The sequence below is a fragment of the Cyprinodon tularosa genome, unplaced genomic scaffold (assembly GCF_016077235.1).
Source record: "Cyprinodon tularosa strain WSP-4 unplaced genomic scaffold, ASM1607723v1 ctg85, whole genome shotgun sequence".
Taxonomy (NCBI): Eukaryota; Metazoa; Chordata; class Actinopteri; order Cyprinodontiformes; family Cyprinodontidae; genus Cyprinodon; species Cyprinodon tularosa.
In genome coordinates, this window is record NW_024039618.1 from 943,404 (window position 1) to 966,863 (window position 23,460).

The following is a 23,460-nucleotide window of genomic DNA, read 5'->3' on the forward strand; positions in this document are numbered from 1 at the left end:
TATATTGTTTAAAAACTTAATTCTCCTTTCAACCTGTTTGTTGTTCCTCTGTCTTCGTGTCGGTATCTGGTCATCCATGTTCTGTAAGAAAACCTTTGAAGCCTAAAGAATTCAGCTCGATTTTTACTGAGTTAATAACACAGGTGGGCCACTGTATAAAACCTTGAACTCAACCCTAATTCCTGACATTTTGAATTGAAAAAGCTTCCTGCATGGGAAGCGAAATGTCTTCAAACTTGGACACAAAGTCCAGTGGATTGTCTTTTAACCTTTTTTTTTGGAACACAGGAGAAATAATTGGGCGACTTTATGAAGCAATTAGCTGCCTTTTATTTTAAATTAATATAATCAAACAAAGAGAATAAATGTGTGCCACACTTTGCACTTTTAGAATAGTTTTATACAGCATATTTTATTTACTTATTGAATCGTGATTTTTTTAACCTACATCTTGCTATCTGAAGCATCACTAAACCTTAAATCCACCCTTTAATTCTTGCCTATGTGCTTCATGCTGCAACAAGTTTATACAAAGTGATAAATTCAGATGAAAAGGGCTTGAAGCACACATTCCAGTGGCGACTAAGGCTGGACCACTAGTGGAGTCATGTCAGGTGAGTCCGCTGGCAAGAGCCCAGGATATGAAGCTGAACATTACAAAGGATGCAGCTTTACGCTCAGTAGGAACCGTTTGCAGGGACAGTTTCATGATGTAATTCAGAAATAACCAGAATGAATATCCAGCGAAACCACAATATTACACAACATGACATGCATTCAGACATTAATACGGTAAAGCGTTTATTTCACCAAAAATAACTCTGCTTCTTATTGCCATAAGTTGCACAAAACAGAGTAACAAGAAAAACATTTGCATATTTTTGTGACAGCACTTATCATCATTTTAGTCAGGGTTACCAGAAGCCTCTGCAACTGCTGCGTAGAACCTGCACTCATTTATGAACTGGACCTGTCATCGTCTTTATGTATTACTAAGACAAAGTGAAGATAAATCACCCATCAACATCCACAATCTGTCTCTGTTAGTTTCTGCTTTTGCAGAAATAACACAATTGTTTGCACAGGTAAAACGTTGATGCCAAAACGAACAAGATATTGAGGGAGCCCTCTGCAGTCAGAGATTTGGTCAGACCTTGATCTTGAGGTTTATTTAAGCTGAATTCCGTGGGCTCATCAGGACCGGGTAACAAAAATCCTCCTATAGAACTAGAAAGAATGTGCAGTGCATACAGTTCTGCATAAGGCACAAAGGCATGTCTTTGGAGGTGGGGGCAGGCATCAAAAGACAGGCAGAGGAGGGATTTCTTTTTAGAGGCTGGGGGCAAAGAATGTATTTTGGAGCTCCCACTCAATGCCAATGCGAAACAGGGGAGGTGTACAATTGTGTAGTAAAGGAAGTACTGACAGAGGGAGAATTTTCAGATTTTTAAATCTGCAATAAATCAAAGTTTTAGAATCTCCTTCTCAGATTGGAAAATTATCCTTATATACAGTGCCTAGCAAAGGTATTTACAACTCCTGTATTTTTTCCCCTTTTTTATAACGATGATAGATATTTATACTTTGCGCTTTTAAGTTGGAGACCATAATATTCCTAAATAAAAATTGTATAAGTACAGCTGTTCTGTGAAGGCCTCAGATGTTGTACTGTAAGGTGACTTTAGCAAAATAAATGATGTGGCAAAGAACTAACTCCATCCCTGCAGTAAATTATGTTGTGGCACCGCCAGTCTGTGGGGATTATTACCTTTGGGAAAAAAGATCAAGCTAAATACAGGACAGTCCCGGATAAAAACTTTTTGGAACCTGTTAAATAGTTCAACTTTGTGCAGAGATTTTCATCTCAGCAAAACAACAATCCCGAAACCTTAAGCCAGAGAAACAATTAAATGGTTTAAATACAAAGATAATTGTATATAATAAAACTTAGACTGTGGTGATCCACGCAAATAAAACTCACAAACTTGCATCATCGAGTCTGATGGAGCATGAAATAGTTTGCCAAGAAGAGTGCGGACAAATTTCAGTTTCTTGATGTCCCAGTCTACAAGAGTCTCCTAAATGATTGTTCCAGTTGTGATTGCATTCAAAGTTGGTTCTACAAAGTATTGAGTCAGGCATGCTGAATACAGACACAAGCTGAAATTTCACATATTTGATTGCAAAAAAGTTTCACAAACTGAGTGTGCTCGTTTGTGTTAGTCTATTTAAAAATTGTTAGAATAAAACATACTGAAATATTTTGCCTCTTATGGGACAAAATCTTTACAAGGCACCACACTCTATTAAAAAAAACCTTTTTGTTTGACATCTTAGCTAATTTCAAAATTCATTAGATATGATCAGGAAGAGTATTTATTACAGCAGGAGTCAGAATTTTAAATTGACGTAAAATAAAATCTGGGAAGTAATATTCATCAATTTAAAGTCTGGAGTTCACATTCTAGAGTTGGAGGACAGGGAAAAAACAAACAAAGCATCCAAAGGTTGAACTTTAAACTCAGAAAGCCAGATATTTTTTTGCTGCTTCTCTAATGTGTAATTGGGTATTGGTCTATACCTTTGCACTTTTATCTGATCTTTTTTTTTTATTTGATAAAAACTTGGTACATCCCAGCCTCCTTCAGTAAAGGTATAGCTACACAGAATACTGTAAATGCATTGAGGCAGAGAAATAAGTTATGATCAGCTTGCATTATTAATGACAACAAAACTGACCACTGGATCTAAAAATGGGAAAATCAATCTGCTCCTCTAACTTAATATTTGGGTTGATTTCTGAGACAAAAATAAAATGCAGGCACTGCATCATGATAATACATCAAACAAAAGGAGAACATAATGTGATATATATCCAAAAACAAACACACAATTTTCTGGATGAATTAATTCTAAAAACTTTGCAAACAAAAGTACCTAAAAAAATTACAGTAAGATACATGTATTTTGAGCTGGCTTTCTATTGACACTGTAGTATAGCTATGCAACCCTGTAGATGAATCCCAACTAAACAGTTAGTTTTAATCTTTAACTGGATACAAATGTTCATGTCTTTTGAATGTTAAAGCATTCATTCAGTTCCTTATCAGACAGCTAAGCCATCTCCATGACCTTCTTGATCCAGTCAACATACACAGACACACGGATGAAAATGTTGGGCTGTCCCGGGTGTCCACAGCGCCTCATGGGGATGATCACGCCCTCTAGCACCCAGCAGTCGGCATTCTGACACGCCAGAGGGCCGCCGTAGTCTCTCTGCAGACACACAGCAACAACACTCTGGAGTCATTATTTGTCTCTGTTATGACTGAGTGTCAGTGCCGAGGTGGGAAACATCTTGCAGTCACATCTTGCCAGTTCACTTACATTAGCCATATGGTGGATGTGTTTGATTTATAGGACCTTATAAATAGCTGTATGTTCTCTCCTCAAAGCAGGATAAATCAACATAGGAGTTTTTTTTTTTTCTTTAAGAGGGGATTTAATACCCGGCAGTTCACATGCATTACTTCTTGTCAAAGGGACACTTTTATATTTGGAGAACTACATTTAGTGTCATTTTACAAAATATAGTAGCATATTTTGCATCTAGAGTTAAGCAAACTTACATAAGTTTTGTTTTCTTATTTTCCAAGTTTTGTGAAACAAAAGTAGGACTGTGTGCAGGGGCGGATTTACCATTAGGCAATACTAGGCAGTTGCCTAGGGCCCCAAGTTCCTGGGGGCCCCATAAAACTCTGTTTACATGTATGGCTAATACAACTATTCCTTATTTGTGCAAATTAATTATGTTTTTGATATAAACCCTTTCACTAAAATGCCATCAGAAAGCCTATAATCTTAAGTGTGTCTCAGCCCCCCCTCCCGTGTCCACCACATTGGATCAGTCCATTTGCTGCACATGTTCAGAAATATCCAAACACAGAGCAGCAAACCATTGGAAAACAAACTATGTGAAGAGCAGTGTTGCCAATTTAGCGCTTTTGTCGCTATATACAGCCACCTTTAAGACCCCTCTAGTACTTTTTTTTTCCTGACTTTTTTCTGCTACCGGAGACTTTGGCGACAACATATAAAAGCACCGTACTCTGCTCTCCAGAGCAGGTAGATTGGTAACCCTGCCTCCTGCCCTCCTCTATCTTGTCTGCTGTCATTATTCATGCAGCTATTATTTCATACAAATGAAAAATGGAGAACAGATAAGTAGATCATAGCTTTTCTACAGTGAAAACAAGGACTGTGTTGTTTACTTTTGCTTTTGCCTTTTTAGAAACACAGGAAGGAGCAATCTGCTAAGTGAGCTTAGTGATTGGTAAAAATCTTTCATTCCTTTTGAGACAGCATGAAAAGTCAGCTGAGTACAAAACATAAAGAGGAAAACAACAAGAAAAGGTAAAAGAAGAGAGGGACAAAATGTAGAACAAATAATTTATGTCTTCTTAATTCAGAGGGCCCCTGCCTGTCTTTGCCTAGGGCCCAAAATCTCCTAAATCTGACCCTGACTATGTGTAAGAAGCGACTTGGAGAGGAAGTGGGCAAAATCAAATGTTCCCACTTTATAAGTAGTAATGCAAATTAAAAGTAGGGTTTATCTCATTTACCTTCCATCCCATCTGACCTGGGACCAAATTACCCAGTGATCTAAGAAGTTTCAAGCATACGGCTCTTGAGCCACATGTGGCTATTCCACCAAAAACAGTGGTGCTTTTGGGAGTATTTCTAAACAGAGATGGAAGTGACAAACATGGACACAAAGATGAAATTTAAAAATATCAACAAGCTCTCTCTCTTTTTTTTTTGTCAGTCACATTGCTTTTGATGCTTCAAAAAAATGTAACTCAGAAGCAAGCAGGGAGAAATGGCAGTTAATTGCCAGAATTATACCAACAACCGTGGAAGACTAGTGCTGAAATATTAAAGAAACTCTAACTATCTTACTCATCAAACACATAAAAATCACTTTTCATGTAGTTAAACTTGTTTTGGTTATTTTTTATTTCTGTTGTCCAATGTGTCTTCCTGGATTTTAAAGGAGAATTCCGGTTTTTAACACTTTTAGCCCATTTTCTGTAGTGTCCAGGATGAAATCGAATGATCGACACCAAAATTTTGACAATTGGTCCTGTCTCTGCTTTTTGGCTCATTTAGAATCCACCCCTGGCTGCTTCAGAATGGCTTCCATAGTGCATGTCCGATAATGTCCTTAAAACAACCTTAAACGTTCTTTTTTAAAAATATGCTACTCACCGGGTCGTCAGCGTTGTTCAATGACGTTCCAAAAAAAGTTTCGTAAAGAAAAAACGTTCCTGTAGTGTTTTATTTAGCATTTTGTAAATCCCATTGAGTTCTGTTGGAATAGTCAATATTCCCCTGCCACCGGAAACGGAAATGGGGCCTGTTTACACAGTTGTAGTCTTTTCGCTTCACTCTGTGTACTGGGACGTCGAGAATCAAGAATCCACCTTTCGTATTCCATTTTCAGAGTTTTTTAAAGTGTTTAACAGAGACGTTAGCACCTCGACGTCGGTTTAAGGTTGTTTTAAGGATATTATCGGACATGCACTATTGAAGCCATTCTGAAGCAGCCAGGGGTGGATTCTGCATGAGCCAAATAGCAGAGACAGGACCAATTGTCAAAATTTTGGTGTCGATCATTCGATTTCATCCTGGACACTACAGAAAATGGGCTAAAAGTGTTAAAAACCGGAATTCTCCTTTAATGTGACTGGTTAACACAAATAAATCTCATGTAACTTCTAAAGTATTTGTTTTATTTCTGCAACAGATATTGTGATACAATACTGGATTTCATTTCTACCATCATCCCATTAAGCCTGACTAGTTTTTCTGACTTTGCTAAAGAAGTGAAGCCCTCACAGTTTTAAGCTGCTACCGCTTTATTTCACGATTTATTATAGTGTTTTCAGGATTATGTACAGTTAAGTTCTTTGCTACAAATAGTGGATACCGGCTCAAGAAAAAAATGATATTGACGTCACTTACTGAAGCCCATTCTATCATGTTTAAAAAAGCCTGCTACATGTCAAACAGCAAGCAGAAGATTGGTAGGTATAAGGGGTTGGAACACCAATGCATGCCACACTGGACTCATATTTGTACAGTAAAGTTGAAAAACTTTGAGTCTTTTCTTTCTAAGAAATATGTCCTAATTATTGTTATTCTATCACATTAAATAATAATGAACTACACTAAAACTAGGACAAGAAGTGTAAATGCATCTTCGAGAATGCAAGTCTACAAGCTTCCATGGGGTCAAGCCTAATGCCTATAGGATTTTAGAAAACTATCTTTATTCTGAGTATAATTTCCCCTTATTTATGAATACATAAAAAAGACAATACAATACACAAAGGAAAAAAAATCCAATCATCTACAGGTCCCCTATAGAAACCTACCTCACAGGCACCGACTCCAGCTTGGAAAGAGTTTGTGCACATCTCATTTTCTCGGACGCGACCTCTGTAGTATTTGTTGCATTCAGTGTTACTGATAACTGGCACATGTGCAACGTTAAGGACAGTCTCATCTCCAGTCCCTGAGAAAACCGTGACAAGACAAGAAGGCTACAGTAAATGGTATACTCAGGGAGGGTTGTATATAAGGAACAAGGAAAGATGTGGAATTGTTTGTAAGATATCAGCGCCATCTGTTTCAGTTCAATTCAATAAAAAAAAACTTTACTGATCCCAGAGAAATTATATATTGTTGAAAATTGTTTCAAAAAGTTGCTGTAGATGTTAATACCCGTCAAAGGGAAGAATCATATGTAGCAGTTTGTCTTGGCCTGGATCTAGAGAAGCCTTTGACTGAAAATCTGGTTGTTTTTTAAATGTCTTCTAGAGATAATGCTCACAACTGTCCCCCTTGTGTTCTTCATTTAATGAGGAATTCTTCTTTTCGAAATCATCTCCAGCAATTCTAGAGGAATTCCCAGAACAGAGCTGGCCTTCTTTATCAGCTTATTAGGCTTCTTTAAATCATTTGCTCTGATGCTGTTACCCCAGCAGATGATGGTAGACTAGAGGGGAGCTCAGCAGAAGTGTGGCTTAATGGTTAGGGCATTGCGCTTGGAATCCAGAGGTTCTGATTTCAAGCCCCACTCCCATGGACTGACACTCTGGGTCCCACACTGCTCCCCGGGCAGCCCATTGCTCTCCAAGGGGATGGGTTAAATGCAGAGAGTTAATTTCGTTGCTCTGTACTGTGACAGTGTAATGACAATAAAAAAGCTAGAAAAAAGAGGTATCATCATCTGCTGGATATCCTACAGAAGACACGCATCATCTTGCAAAGGACCTAAGGTTCCTTAAAATACAGTCTGCTCTGTCCCTTCTTGTCCCTTCTAGATCAGGGGTCACTAACAGGCTAAAGGCTACTTCAAGGGTACTGAGTCATAGGAAGGGCAGCCAATAGTGACCTATGAACTGTAGGGTCAGCATTCACCTAAACATCAAACATCATGAATGTCTTTTTATTGTTTCTTTTCATTTCTATTTTTTGTCAGACATTGTCATTTTGAAAAGCTCTAAAGAAGGTCTGTTTGCCAGGTAGCCTTTGATGCAGGTACGTTTTGACTGAGATGTGGAGTAAACAACTTATCTCTATACCATTTTTGTTAGTTTTGTCCATCCACTGAAGTACGTGAGTCCAAGTGAATTAAATTGGACTCACCTGGCTCAGTGGTTTGACAGAGCAAACACATGGCATAGAGATGACTTGTTGACTTTACATGTCCGACCTCTGCTTCTTGATGCCCCCACCTGAATTCTCTGGAGTTTTTGATAAAGTGAATCACACTGAGTGATGTAAGATACACTGAAGAAAGGAGATAAAAGGACATGATCCTCACAGCACTTTCTGCCTACTTTTAATGAAAGTTAGTTTGCTGAAGGAGGCTTAGGATGTCATCTTCAACTCCACCTTCTTGGCAAACTGCAGGTGGTCCTGATAACTGCTTGTTTGTTTGCTCAGGTGGACCAACAGAAGTCTGTCTCAGCTCTTTGTGATGTGGGATGTCAGGTCGGTCTGCGAACCCCGACGGATGGGGGCAGGGAGCCAGTAGGGGACGGAGCGATCGAAGCTGACTCGGTAATGGTAGCCTGGACACCGGCGGCACTGTGCTTCCCCCCGCCTGCCTTACCGACCCCAGCCCCCCTCCTCTGCTCATGGATCTCTGCTGAGGTCCGGTCCAGTCAGTGGCCCAGCAGCAACTCTGGGCTTTGTTTGAATTCACCCGTTTTATGGTTTGGAATTGCGAGATTTGCATATAAAGGAGGTGTCGATGGGGTTTGAACTTATCTGTACGTCAATTTCACCCACTGAACTATCGTTATTCATCTATGACCATGTAAACTTGGTTTTGCATTCTATAACCCCTTTAAGGACTCTTGGACAGACAATATCTGGACCTGGTGCCTTACTATTATTCAGTCTCTCCAGTTGCCTATACACTAGATTTCTGGAGAAATATATGTGGAAGGGAGGTGGAGCAGCACTGTCTTGTACTTAAATTAGTGGATTCACTGCAAGGTGGAACATTTGAGATTTTGGAGGGAAGCTTTAGGTCAAAGGAAGGTGTGATGTCTGTTGGACTGTGGGCAGGAGAGAAGGATGCAGAAATGTTTCCTACACCAAACCTCTTGAAGAATATGTTTAATTCATTTGCTCGGTTGAGACTTCCATCTGTCTGATCCTCCTTCTGCTGAAGGTCTGTGATCTTCTTCTCCCTGACCGCACATCTCTGATGTTGTTCTGCTAGAGTTTGCTTTTCGGCTTTTTCCCGTATGCCTCCTTGCCTTCTCTTATCTTGACCTTAGATCCCTCTGTATAGTCCTTAATAACTCCCCGTCTCCATTCCTGAAGGCTCTTTCTTTTACTTTTCTTGTTTAGCAATTTCATTACATCATAGTGATCCAGGGTTTATCACTGGGGAGGCACCTTGCTATTCTAGTAGATATTGTGCTATCTACACTAAAGTTTATAGTCAGTCACACACTCAGTTGTTATAGTGCTGTCCACTCCTTTTTCCTGACAATATACATCCCAGTCTTTAGCCTCAAAATGTAATTGCAGGGCTTCTCCAGCTTCCTGTGACCATCTTCTTACAGTCCTTTCAGGTTGGCTCTTATAAAGGTACTTTTAGTCTGAGCAGAGGAAAACAAGATTGTGATGGGAGTTTCCAAGAGGTCTTGGGAGAGATGTATGAGTCCTTGACATATTCATAAAACAAGTTCTGTTTTCTCTGTATAGCATCTGACAAACTGTTAGAGTGCTGGGTTTTTAGTAGAGAGGGAGGCATACTGAAAATGCCCAGTTATCATCACGGATGCATTTAAGCTGTTTTGTCTGTAGTTTAGCAGCAACAGAGGTGATGACATCACACACAGTGTAGCAAACGGCAGAAAGTGGAATATAAACAGTTGCCACATTAATACTGGTGACCTCTCAGGGTAGATGATATAGATGAAGACTAAATGACAGCAGTTTAATGTCTGAGATGCAGAGCTTAAACTTCACAGTAACATGTCATGGATGATACCCGCTGTAGTTCACAAGCCCTACCACCCCCACTTCCTTTGCTTTTCTAGCTTTCTTTGAATGCCTGCATGTATAGTCAGAGAGCCTGGTAGAGAGAAACTGAAGTCGGGCATATGATTCTGCAGCCACGTTTCTGTAAAAACATAATACTGCATTTTTGATATATTGGCTGGGTCCTTGTGCGGGCTTGGAGTTTGTTTGCAAAAGATCTTTATTTACCCATAACAATTGATGGAAGCAATGCCTTGAATGTGCCCATTCCCTCTCTTCTCCTTGCTCCTGCTCTGTATCCTCAGTACATCATTTTCAACTCATCTGAGAGTTGCAGAAGTTGTTGAAGTATTATTTTAGATATTGAGATGTTAATGAACTGCTCTCAGGTGTAAAAAAAAAATAAAAACTGCTATGATTGCAATGATTAAAGATCATGACAAATTTCCAAAAGTGAAATGATGTTGGCAAAAGTCTTTTCAGCAGTTTAACATCCAACATCAGTGGTTAAAAAAAAAGAAAATCAGATAAAAAAGAAAGTTGATCCACAGAGTTACTGAAGTTCTTTGAAAAAGAATGTCAAAATCAAACTAGCAGAGCGTCTACAGCATGCAACCACCTTGTGAAGCAACCTTTTGAGCATTCTCCCCTGCCCTCTCTCTCTCATTCGATTGAAACATTACTTCATTCTAAAGCCATAATTATTTGCTGTATATTTTGACAGTTGCATAGAATTAAACCTTACCCTCCACACCCAAGGCTCTGTCTTACCTCCTGTGTCACCCCACCCAGCTATTTCACATCTTGTGTGCTCAGGCACTATGTAGCGCTCAGGAGGGAGGCATATCTGAGAGACACGCTCATTGAACTGTGCCGGACTTGGGACAAAGAGAAAACAGAGTTAAAGGAGAATTTCCGGTAGCTGTAATGTGCAAGGGGATGTGTGTGAGGATGCATTCTGGTGCTGGTGATACAGGATGGTACATACTATTCCAATTGAAGCATGACCAACTGAGACTCAGAAGGTCCACATACAATCTTGGTGAGAGGAATCGTTTGCACACCAGGCTCTCCTTCCTGCGGATCACGGAAAAGGGTTCCCATCATGGCAGAGTATCCTGGCAAGTCCACATAGCTGTAAAAACAAGATAACATTAATGTACATTTCAAAAAAGCAAAATTTTTTCAATATTGTTTTAATGATAATAGACAGATAAACAAGATAGTTCCTCTGTTGAAAAGATCAAGCCAATAGATTGATTTAATTAATTGCTTAGAATTTTGTGAGGTTGTATGCAAAGAAAATCTTTCAAGCCTTGAAACAGCATGACTGATCTTTATACAAACTTTGAATGAAATTCACTTACAATTGCATCTCTTGACAAGAAAAAAGTATAAAGTAAGATAAAAAAAAAACAATTCAAATAAAAAAAAAATTCAATTAGATATAATGAAAAAATTAACAATCCTTACAGAGATTAAAACAGAGATTAAATATGACCCCAAAAGATGCTTTAACCCCTGAAAGTGGAAAGCAATGTCTGTCAGCAAGTCCATCCCTAGTAAAAAAAAATCAAATAATGTCCTGCTTTAGATTTTTCAAACAACCTTTGTTTTTGTTTTTTTTACCAAGACTATGAGATTTAGACAAAAAATAGTACCAATCTTTTTACTAAAGAAAGTGCTGTCTAAAAATGCAGTGAGTTATTTTCAAAATCTTCTCTTTTGCTGTTATATTGAAAATCTATTTTTTTTTACTGAAATAAAAAAATAAAAAATAAAATTTGTAAATATATGTAACAAATATTTATTAGAGCTGCATGACCTCAATGACAAGCAAAAGGTGTGATGCTGAAAAGTAAATGTGTTATTTTTTTATCACTCTTACTATGATCATTGTGTATACAGGCAAAATAAACACAGTTAGATTTTTTTTTTTACTTTTGCACCATTTATCAATTGCACATGCCATCTTAGTGGATCACTTGTAAACACATTTTTTATATGTGCAATTTGTTTATCTAAGTAATTTTGCCTTAAAATAACAAAAACAAATTTCTTGTTTAAGGAAACGCTATAAAAATATGTTTTATTTGATGAGGAATAGGAAGATTGTCTATTTCCTGTTTACAAAAATCTAAAAGATCATTAGTGATCTTGTAAGACCACAATAAGCTGAACCGTCATATATTACTGTATCCATGCTTCTCATACCATTAAAATCTCATAGGCTCATAGGCAAATATACAAAATTACAGGTCATATTTTGTAAAACCTTTTATGTGAGATTATGTGGCACTTTTACCCATCTTAAACAAATAATTTGTGATCCTTTTTAGAAGAAAAGATGAAATTTATAAATGTGTCAAGAGACATCCAATTATTTCACAACATTGATTTAATCAATCATCTTTTCAAGAACTGCAAAAACTGATATTTATAATTTGCAGTTTTTAAAAACATCCCAATATACAGGATAACTAAAGATGAACTGTTAATTTTTGCATCGTTGAATAAAAATGGACTTGACTTTCCATTTCATTTTTACTATGCCTACAGACACCATAAATGGACAATGGAGGAAACAAATGCCCAAAAAGCAGGAAATTAGATGCCATAACCTAGGAGATGAGGGCAATCTCATATCTCAGTTCCAAGTAAAATGACCAATATACTTAAACAGGGTTTTGACATAAATATGTACCGAATTATATAGGCATGTACCATTATAACCAATAGGAAAATTCAACTGCACTAGCCATGCTTCAACCCCTATAGGTCATAATTAAAATAGCTTTAGGCCAAATATTGCAGAATTTAACAAGTTTACATGAAAATGTCATAAAGACATAAAGATATCATAAGTGAGGCCGTATTTATACAGTCTATCGGCAAAAAGTTTACTTGGGGTTTAGTTTTTAAATTAACTACCAGGAGGAGAAGCACTGCTTTGTGCTGATCACCCATCTGGGATTCACCAGAGATCCTCCACAGAAGTGGTTTCCTTTCCTGCACACAAAGAGGTCAAAGGTTATTCATGGCGCAGCAGAGACTGTTTTGATAGTTCATCACCAAACGCCGTCAGCTGTCAGCCTGACCTGTCTCTGAGGCTCACAGTCCAAGGCGAGTTCCCAGGGATTCCATTCACGATACGCAACCTGGTTGGCTGGGGACGGTCGTCTCTCTTCCCGCACTCACTGAACTCCACCTTCTCTGTGTTCACAAAAAGATAACAATGTGACTGCAGAAGCAAACTATGGAGTCCTCTGGACGTTTTTTCTCCTCATTCATTTGCGTACTAACCTACTGTTTCCGTCAAGGACACTTTTTCTCCAGCTGTGTGAAAGCAACAATAGAACCATTTAAAACAAAAAAATAAGAGGTCTAAATTCCTTGTCCTAATGCACAAAAAAGGGTCATGTACCACATTGTTTAATGGCGCAGTAATCAAACTCAGTTTTTGGGTCAGTGGTGTAACACCAGGGTCCGTGCTGGTCCCCATCTGGGTTACGACAATAGTTCTCCGTCAGGTTGGCATCCGGATGTGTCCGTGGGTTTATCCTAAAAGATCACACAAATGCAGGTATTTGAAATCATATAAGCTCTTGATTAGGATTGTAAGAGAAGAAAAGAGTTTCTTTCAATCTGGACTCTTTGTTAAAAACATCACCATACTTGGTCAGATGAGGTGTGTTCACATTCCATTTCTGACAGGTGATGCCTTTGCGAGTTTTGCGGACAACACCTCTGTAGTTTCTTCCATTTTCATGGTAGCAGTCTGATGGTTTAAAAGAGCTTATTTTCATAAATACAATGAAATTTTAATAAAAGATAAGGGATGTTTTGAAACCTTCCTGTCTGGGTTAAATTCAATTCTTAAAAAAAATACCTTATTATTCTTTTTAATTAAAATTTTATCAAAATCCGAATCAATATAACTTACCCTCGGCCTCAATGTCATCAGCACAGCGCTTAATCTGTAGGCAAAGGGCAGTCCTCATCTCTGGTATTGAAGTGAAGCACCAGGGGGCCTCTGAACCATCTGGGTTACGGCAGTAGTTCTCCTCTAAACCCCTAGATGATAAGAAACCCTGAATACGTTTAATACAGTGACTGGCATGCCTTTCACACAATAGGACTTATTTACAGATAGAGACATTACTCTGAAGTTACACAGTGCCATGCGGAAAGTGTTCCCCTCTCTTAAAAATCTAAAATTTTAATGTCACAACTGTGAAGTTCTTAAGTATGGCACGCTAGTGATTTGAAAAGACAAATGAAAAACACTTATTAAAAATGTGAAAAAAGTGTTAAGTGTGACATTTATTTATATTAATCCCCCTTTTCAATTATATAATTTAAACCCAGGCCATGCACTTTGCTTTAGGAATCCATTTATATGTTTAATCTGTGTGAATCTGCTAAGTTGTGAGTTTAAGTTTAACGTTGTTAGAGAACCTGGGTAAATAAACATTATCTCAAGACTGAAAAACATCAGAGAGGTGAGGGATGAAGTTTTTAAGAAGCTTTATGAATGCTTAGATTATGAAACGTTATCCAAAACATCCTAAAAAGAAACATGAACATTTCTAAATATTGTAAAACTACAAATCAACCAATATTTGACTATCTGCTAAAATGAGAGGCTGTGGGAAGAAAGAACTAATAGGACAAGTAGCTAGGTGGCCTGTGGTAACTCTGGAAGAGCTGCAAAGTTTCACAGCTCAGGTGGAAAACACATTCTGGTCAGTACTCCACAGGTCTGGCCTATACTAGATGGCACAAGCAAGCCAATTTTAGAAGAAAGCTAACATGTGGTGAAAGACTCAGTGGACAGATGATAACAGAATTCAACTTTTTGGCCTTTATGCTTCTTTATTCTTTATGAATGCGTCAAAAGGGATAACCCACCCTACCTTTGAACTTTTACAATGGCATTGCTCCATCTGTCAACCGAGATTAGCTAACTGGCTCTTCCTTGATTTGGCAAAGGAGTGGTGGAAGCTTAAGGGGTCAGCTCAGTATACTGTTCATTAGACAGGCCTCCACATTCATTAAATCATAATTCTGCTAAATGTTATCTTTTCATTTTCTATTGCTTTTGCTTATTACTGTTCATCACCTTTGTCAGTTGTAACGCTGGGAAAGTGCTCATGACTAAAGTTGACTTGGCTGATTTCAACATGTTGCCTTAATATGTAATGGTTTACATCAGAGCATATTGCTAAAATGTCTGTTTTATATAAATACCCATGTTAACACCCTGTGCAATAACCCTGTATAATAATCCAAAACAAACAAACAAAAAAAGCAGTCATATGTGGACACACTGTATATAATGTATATACTGTATATCCCATGCACCTTTTTCTTCCTTTGGCACATTCTTCTTCACTTTTTGACGATTTGAGCTGATGTAACGAGTAAATTCCTCCACTCTGAGATCAATATAGTCAATCAATCAGTAAATTCTAGGAATAGCAAAACATGCTAGGGCATCCAATCTGTTGTAGCCATGGATGAAATTTAGATTTTAGAAGTGGAGGGGAAGCAAGTATTTTTTAATATAACCAACTTCAGGGTGTCTGACAATCCAATCACAGACCTAATTCAGTGGGGATCAGATGTTTGTAAAGCAAGCTTCTCGCTTGGTCCTAGTGCTCGATGAATGTCTGTGTAATGTAACATTGTTTTTGGACAGTAAAAAGTGCAGGGGACCAAAACCGATGTTTGAACAAATGCAGGGGACATGTCCCCCTTGTCTTCCCCCCCAAATTATGTCCATGGTTGTAGCGATAAGAATGGGCTGAAATATCAGTCTGTCATGAGGAAAAACTAGTAGAGACGTATTCCAATATGAAATGAAGCTGAAATTGCTGCCAAAACTGAGATTCGGGGGGGCTGAACCTAAATACATGAGACATTTTTTGATTTTCATTTAAATTACCGGTATGTAACATTTTGCTTCCACGCTTACAATAATGCATTACTTTGTGTTGACTAATCACGTAAAAGCCCCATTCTAACCATATTGATAGATTATTTAATTTCCCATTGGAATAAAAAAAAGAACAACATTTTTAATAAATTGATGCAAATTAACCCTGGATGATGAATTAACTAAACGTAGCAGACAAGCATACATGCTGCTCTGAGGGCAACCGATGTTACACTCTGGAATTGCTGATGATCTATCATTTACTGTCAGCTGTTGACAGAGAAATAAGATTGCAAATTTTTTTCCCGGCAGCAGCACCTCAACATTAATATTCATATGCATGCAGAGCTTGTTCACACCCTGCATGAAAAGCAACACTGCTTACTTGCACTCATATATGTCTGGGATAAAGGGATGTGCATGAGGTTGTTGGGAGTCCCATCTCTGACAGGGAATTCCAGACGTTGTCTCGTTGACTTTGCCACGATAATCTTCCCCTCGGCCTCGGAAGCAGTTGGTGGTGAAGCTGGAGCGCTGCCTCTTCTCCACACGGACTTCAGCTGCATATTGGAAAAACCAAATTAGACATATCATAATGTAGTTTCTGGCTCAGTACTGTCTTAATTTAAGGAATGCAGCTTTTGCAGATTTCCACATTTTGTCTATTACAAAAGTTCTTAAGTGTTATTTCTGTCCACACTGATCTCAAGTCTGCAATTATTCTTATGTTGACAGTTTATTTGATGCCCCAGTTTTTCCTTCCACTCAACTTTCTATGATATGCTTGGATACATCACTCTGTCACACTCAACATCTCCAGTAATAACTTTCCTTTTGGAAGGATTTATAAAACTGTAAAGACAGCAGTTTCTTTAAAAAGGTGAGTAGCTCCTAACCTAGCACTTTAAAAAAATTTTTTTTATCAGAATTTCAATTCTATTGGTCACACATGGCATTTTATTTTACTGAGAAACTTAACTTTAAACCACCATCTCGTGTAAAAAATACATTCATCTATATTAACTGAAATAAAAAGTCATAATTCTCACTACACTGATATGAAAACAGACTAGGTGCCAGCAATAAAGTGAGTGTTTAGTTGTTTACATAAATATAATAGAATTGGCCCACTAAAGTTCAGAGAAAATGACAAAGGTCGAAACTGGGAAAGAATGAAACCTTAAATAAACAATACAAATAAATGATTTCAAATATCTTATTCAAACATTTGCGTGAAATGGTTTTGTCAGGGATCTGGCCACAAGATGGGGCTCTTTTCTAGCTTTTTGTTGCACCTTTGGTCTATTTCATCACTGTAAAAGGCCCATGTTATCCTTGACCCATTTAAGCCCTTTCTAAAAGCTTGGGGAAAACACTTGATTCAAGCTTTAGTAACAATAATCTACTGTCTCTGTCTTACATATTGGAAAGTCTTTGCTCTTCATTGATAAATCAAAATAAACAGCAGAAAAAGAAAGAAAAAAATATGTTACTTGCAGCAAGCTGCACAAACAGTAAAGGAAATTTGATATAATTACCCCTCTCTGAACCTAAAGAGCATAGATAGTGATCAAATAAAAAATCTTGGACAAACACCTATTTTGTTCTGATCCATTATTTTTAATGAACCTGAAAGTAACATTGGAACCAACTCTGAAATGTTGTGTAGGGAGTAAACCTGCTCAACAATTAATTAAAACACACTCAGCAGTAATTAAAACACAAGGTGTTTTAATTACTGAGACTTGATAACACAGCCGAGGTCCATATTGACTCTCAGGGATGAACTTAATAGACCCTAATCAAACGAAGAAATCATCAAACCTGAATATAAAGTAAAATTCACTAAATCTACAGTCAAACTATATGTGAATGTTTCTTACTTTGTCCAATCCTTTTCCCATTATGTGACCTAAAATTATTTGATTAGAGCCAAAAAAAAAAAAAAAAAAAAAAAACCAACAACAATATTTGCATTTTTGGAAGAAAAAAAAAAAGTCTTACTGCATCTACTGATGTCACATTTTTCTCTCTCTGTCTCAGGGTCTGTGGTGTAACACCACGGCACCGGAGATGCATCAGGGTTACGGCAGTAGTTATCATCCAAACTCTTGTCAGGGTACCTGAAACATTAAAACCCAAACGTTAAAGAGGTTGAATTTATGTCCTCACTATAATTGGCATCTCTACAATAAACGTGTTTATCTTTAGCTGTCTCTTCCCAGTGTGTGGTGGCAGGATATACTTGTACTGCATTGATTGTCATAATTACTGTAAAATGTTGCTGACTATGGATACTGCAATGTTTAGTTAAGCAGCTATATTCTAACAAAGACCTATGAAGATCTAAAGTCCCTTACCAGAATTGCATGTTCACTTGTCTTTTCCATTTTAATACTTGTTTAGACTCATAGGTTTCTAGGTTAGGGTTAGGAATAGTAACCCACTTTTAGTAGCTCAGAAAAAGAAAAGAAATGAATGGAAGATTTTTGATTAAATACAACTTTTTTCTATACTCTGATCATTATTAGACTATAGTAGGCAGATATTCTAAAATGGGTCAAGCTTCATGTGATCTATCAACATTTTTGGGTACCAATAGTAGTAGTTTAGGTAAATACAGTTAATTATAATGTCCGCCATCTGGCATTATACATTTAAGGTAAAAAAAAAAAAAAGAAAAACTACCTTGTTGCATAAGAGTAAACATTTTAATGCAACTTTATAGAAAACAAAAGGATTTCTCAATCAGTTGACTTATGCCTTTTGTCATCTGAGTCAATCACATTTGGAAGCTCATCTCTAAGCATTTTTCCTGATTTAAGTATCTACAACAAAATAGCATAAGAAATGGAAACACTAACCATAAAATATTGCTGTGTAGTTATCAAGCAACATCTAAAGCAAGCTTGGCAATTTTTTACTGAAAAAAATCTGATGAAATAGCTTTATGGTTGATCACACAACCTTCCTACAGCTGGAGGAAGAGATGTATTGCAGCAAAGCCACCAAGCAGCTCCATTACTTTAGGACAATAAAAGCAGAGCAGGTATGCATGAACATGTACTTTTCAGGCTGGTAGATGTGTTGATGAGGGTACTGCTGGTCCCATCTCTGACACTCCTTGCCACTCACAGTGTGATCCACCTGCCCTCTGTAGTCTTCTCCGTTGCAGGTGATGCAGACCTCTGCAGACAGAAGGCACCAACTAAGCTATGCTTTATGCATCTCAGATATTCCAAAAAACACATTACACAAAAAAGAAGAAAATCAGTACCACATTTGTTGCTAGTTAAAAATTAAACTCTTACATCTGTAAACATAACAATACTTCTTTAAAAAAAGTTGCTCAAATGTGCAAACAGAACTTTACAATAATGTTCTCTGTTCTTAAAAGTAAATGATATGCTTAATTAAATGAGATGTTGTAAAGAGTTTTTTTTGTAGTTTACCATCTTTACACTGGGGGATGTTGCAGCTCTCGTAGCGTCGCTCAGGGTCGGTGGTGTAGCACCAAGGACCGATACGGTCCCCATCTGGGTTCCTGCAGTAGTTCAGCTCCAGACCATTGGTAGGGGTGGGAGTCCACCTGAGACAAACAGGGACCTTTTAAATGAGTGACAGGCTGACCCACATGATGTGTGGGTGGTTACATTCACATGGCACGCTCCCTGAGGCTGTATGAACTGAAGAGGAGAACTTGGACTGAGAGAGTAAAACCCACAGAGCTGTCTGAGTCACTGTAATATTTGTTCTACTAAATCTATAGAGATTTGGCACTGACATGGCATTGCAAAATCTGGATTTCCCATGATGATCAGCACATGAAGTGACAAAAACAAAGATTGAAATGTTTAAACTGTGTGATCTGATCATTTCATTTATTTTGTCATGTATTTATTTTCATCTTTACATCATTTTTATAATGTCAGATTAGGGGCCAGATTGCTCCTGAACTGCTTCCTAGATTAGATAAGAAAGTAAAAACATGACAAGCTCTTCTCCTATCATTGTTGTCTCTAAAGATTTTAGCTGTTTCTGGTTTTACATACAATGCATTTTTCCAAATGGGAATCACTCAGCATCCTCTTCAAAATGTGTTTTCTATTTCAGATTGAAAGACATTGATTTCTGCAATATTTTTAAATGCTGCAGACAGAAATCGGAATTTTCTATGTGAAATTTAAGGGACATATTTTGGATTTTTATTATTGTTGTATTTCAATGAGCAAGCAAATGTGTAATCTGTTGCTTCTCTAGCAGGTAGTAGTTTTAAGACGTTTAGTTACCTCTTTATGTTAAATATTAATAATTTGAAAATATCAATAGTTCCTGTGACTTCTACTTTAGTGCATCATAATGCTGTCACACATTTGAAGCTTCTGCCAATCTGCCAACTGATTGCCGTGAGGACAGATCTGGACTCCTGATGACAGTCAGATAGACCATAAATTCATTTCACAGAAGCTCTGGCACAGACTGCTCTCCCTCTAAATACTAAATATGATATTTTCATGTGCATATTTTTCTTTAAAGGATGTCTGTATCTTCTACGGTATAACAATGTTTTTAGGTTTGGTCTGTGTCTTACATGTGCATTCTAACCCATAGGGCTCCAAAAAATTTAATTTAGGTTTAATAAAATGATTAATATTTAATTATTAAGGTTGAAAGACTTAACTATTTATCTGAATCTTTATCAGATTTTTTTCTGTATTTCTTGAAAAGATTACCCTTTAATTTATTTTTAAACAATTTAATGACCCTTTAGATATTTCCATATTTCCACATGAAAAACAATGCATATAGTCTTACCTGTGATCATGAGGAAACTTGGACCACCACTGTTGACAGGTGAGCCCACTCTTTGTGGTGAAAACTTTACCTCTGTAGTCTTCCCCTTTGCCTACAATGCACTTTCTTACATAGACTGCAAAAAAAAAGAGGGATTTCAAAGAGTCTAATACTATAAAGAGGACATGGATAATGATATGCACCAGTGATCTTTCACCTTTCTTTTCATAAAGATCACAGTTGACGTTTCTCTTGACTTCTGCGTTGCTTCCGTCAGCCACCCAGGGCAGGTGTTTACAAGTACCAATCGGACGGGTCTCATAGTTGAAAGCTCTGGAAATGAGAAATATTTTCATGTTTTTGGCAATGAATCCAGCTTTTAATAAAATAAAGGTATGAAGTCTGCAACCAAATAATCACCTAGTTATGCATGTAATGGAAAACTGCAATATGTGTCTGATGATTATTTTTCTTTCTTTTGATGCCAACTTTATCTATATAGCACTTTCTAAAAAGCTTGCACTGGGGGCCGCAAAGCAAGAACAATACATCTATTGAAATGTTAAAAAAAGGAAACACTCGAGAAGACATAATTCTTTTGTTGAAAATATGTTTAATATATTTTGTGTATAAAATATAATTCAAAGAAAGTAAAAATTAAAAATAGTTAAGATGTCTAGATATATTTCATTCAAAAGTCAAAGAGTTGAAGTGAATCTTTAAAATTAGACTAGTTTAGAAGTCTCTAGATTGTAGCAGCCCTTGTATGGATCAATAAATGTCTGTTTTTGGATCTGCAACAGAGAAGACTTGATCCCCTCTAGCTTTCTGACCAAACCTCAGGACATCTAAAAGTCACTGGTTTTTGATGTGACTATTTGTTCGTTTGCCTGATTATGGGGTGCTTTAAATATGATTCAGGAAAAACTGTTAAGAATATGTAATCAACAGGAGTTCAGTGGAATGAAACAAGAACTGGAATTTTATATTCATATCTCTAACTCCTATTAAGAGACAAGCAGGAGGATTTTGTTTAAGCTGCGAGCAGTGAAGAGATGACAGATCTAAACTGACATAAAGTAATTTACAATATTTGAGAAAAGGTGGATTTCTTTTGTGGGAGGTTCATAGTGTATTCATCTGTAGAAGTAAGTTTCATGTTGTTTCATCATTTAGGAGCTTAACTGATCAAAGTTCCGACCCTGACAAGATAAAGATAGGAGGTCTCCTGCTGAATTGGCATCATGATTCATCCCATCTAACACGGCGGGGAAGGGGTTGTGCGTGGATGGAGTTTCTCCTCTCTTTGGGCAGCAATTAAGATGTTTAAAGTGACAGCAGAAGATAAAATTAACCTGGAAAAGGACAGCTTTAAGGTTTGGCTGTAGGCTGCAGGCTGTGTTTGCGTGTTTAGACTAGTTTTTAGATAATCCAACTAGAAAATACAAAGCAAATTCAAAATATGTCTGTTTAAATGCTAATGTGAACGATGCACCATATTTAATTTTTTTATGCCAAGCTTCCCAGTTGATATAAGCTATTTACTGCTTCCCAAGCATAATTGGATAAATTCTAAATTACCAAAAGACAAATGTTGATGGAATGTACAATTTCAATGAAACAATAAAGATGATTTCATTAAAAAACATACATTACCTGTTACATTTGAACCTTTTTCTAAAGTTACTCTTGTTTATGAAGTGTAAAAACGTTTTGTACAGTTAAGTAGGAAGGTACTTCTGCTGATTTAACAGATGTTTTTGGAGCACATGTTTGGATTTAACGCTGTAATTTCTTGTAAACGGTAGGATTTTATTGATTTCTTTTTACAGCATCAATTACTTTTAAAATCCACCAAATTTATTTAGCAGTTTATTACTTTGCAACCACTATCATGAATGTATTAAATGGGCTATTTCCATAGGGTAAACAAATATCAACCTTTTCTGCCTTCTATCCAAAACTGAAAAGAACTGCCTTAAGTGAGTGTCTCTTCGACACTTTTAATTTTTCTTTGCAACATAGCAGCACGAGCTCAAGGAGCCTAAATGGAAAGAGTCTGTGAAAATCACTTTTCAATTTTTGCCACAGATTCTGAAACATAATTATGCTTTGAAAAAAAATCATATTCCTTTGTAGCTCAGGTTCCATGTTTAGGGTAGAAAAAGCTTGAAAGTGAACTTCCTTCATGCATCAAAGCATGTGCAGACTGAGCCCTTTCTCTTTTTAGGCATTCCCAAAGGATGATGCCACCACCACCATGTTTCACAGAAGGTATGGTGCGTGTAGATGGATGTAATGGTTTTTTTCTGCCATACATGGCACTTCACACATATCAAAAAGTACAGTTTTACCTGCAGTCCAAGGAGTTCAAGCAGCGGCTTGCACATTCCTCCAGGCTCAAACCTGGCAACATCTGCATCCGAGCTAGGTTCCATGTGGTCGGAACGAGCTCTCTGCCCTCTGAGCGCTGGTAATCATTCAGAGGACTGCGGTGTCCTGTTCATGTAAGACAGAACCACAAACATATTGCAAATGTGACTTTAACAATAACTTCTCTCTCAGTTCATAGTCATGCCCAGTGGTAGATCAGTGGCACCACCAGGAACATTCAGGCATGGTCCTGCACACATATAACCTTTGGACCAAGACTCTTTAGTAACTTTTATCATATATCCAGACAGCAAATAACTCAAAACTAACTTATTAATGTAAATAATTTGCCACATCTTTTGATTTGTGTTGTTTCTAAATAATATCTGCTCCCTTTGAATTAAATTTTAAGTGTCTCTAAAAGAAAATAACATTTAAACCTTTAAAAGTCTTAACTACGTCTAAGTAAAGGAAAATCAGACACTTACCTGTTGTCCCTCCAGTAGTTAGGAGAATACAGAGAAGGATTAGCATCATCTTTCGTTTCTGAGGAAGATTACACTTCAGGAAAGCCTCTGAGTCTGAATTTATTTAATTTGAACTTGTTTACCAGTTGTTAAAATCCCCACACTAAGTCAGAAAGCTGAAGTCGAGAGACAGCCAAAACAGTCAAGACCAAAGCACTAAACTCTAAAACAAACAGTGGCCTTAATCCCCCAAACACAGCTAATCAATAGAGACATTAATCATTAATAACCAGGGACACGTTTGCTTCTGGCTGTAGT

The 23,460-nt window shown here is 37.3% G+C and overlaps 1 protein-coding gene across 2 annotated transcripts; it reads right to left on the reverse strand.

Moving 5' to 3' along the window:
* Positions 1-776: 776 nt before the first annotated feature.
* On the reverse strand, positions 777-23,378 carry mst1 (macrophage stimulating 1). 2 transcript variants are annotated; one of them, XM_038272967.1, is made up of 18 exons: positions 23,164-23,376; positions 22,657-22,801; positions 20,520-20,635; positions 20,324-20,438; positions 18,961-19,097; positions 18,576-18,696; positions 17,513-17,631; positions 15,894-16,068; positions 13,514-13,644; positions 13,246-13,348; positions 12,995-13,131; positions 12,874-12,906; positions 12,669-12,783; positions 12,502-12,579; positions 10,559-10,705; positions 10,342-10,448; positions 6,438-6,577; positions 777-3,276 (listed from the first exon to the last, which is right to left on the reverse strand). In XM_038272967.1, the coding sequence occupies exons 1-18, from the start codon at positions 23,210-23,212 to the stop codon at positions 3,115-3,117; spliced, it is 2,130 nt and encodes a 709-aa protein (XP_038128895.1). In that variant the 5' UTR covers positions 23,213-23,376; the 3' UTR covers positions 777-3,114. The 2 variants fall into 2 exon arrangements, with proteins under 2 accessions (XP_038128895.1, XP_038128897.1); XM_038272969.1 differs by lacking the exons at positions 6,438-6,577; positions 10,342-10,448 and having other exon boundaries at positions 3,140-3,276; positions 23,164-23,378.
* Between the last annotated feature and the right edge of the window lie 82 nt (positions 23,379-23,460).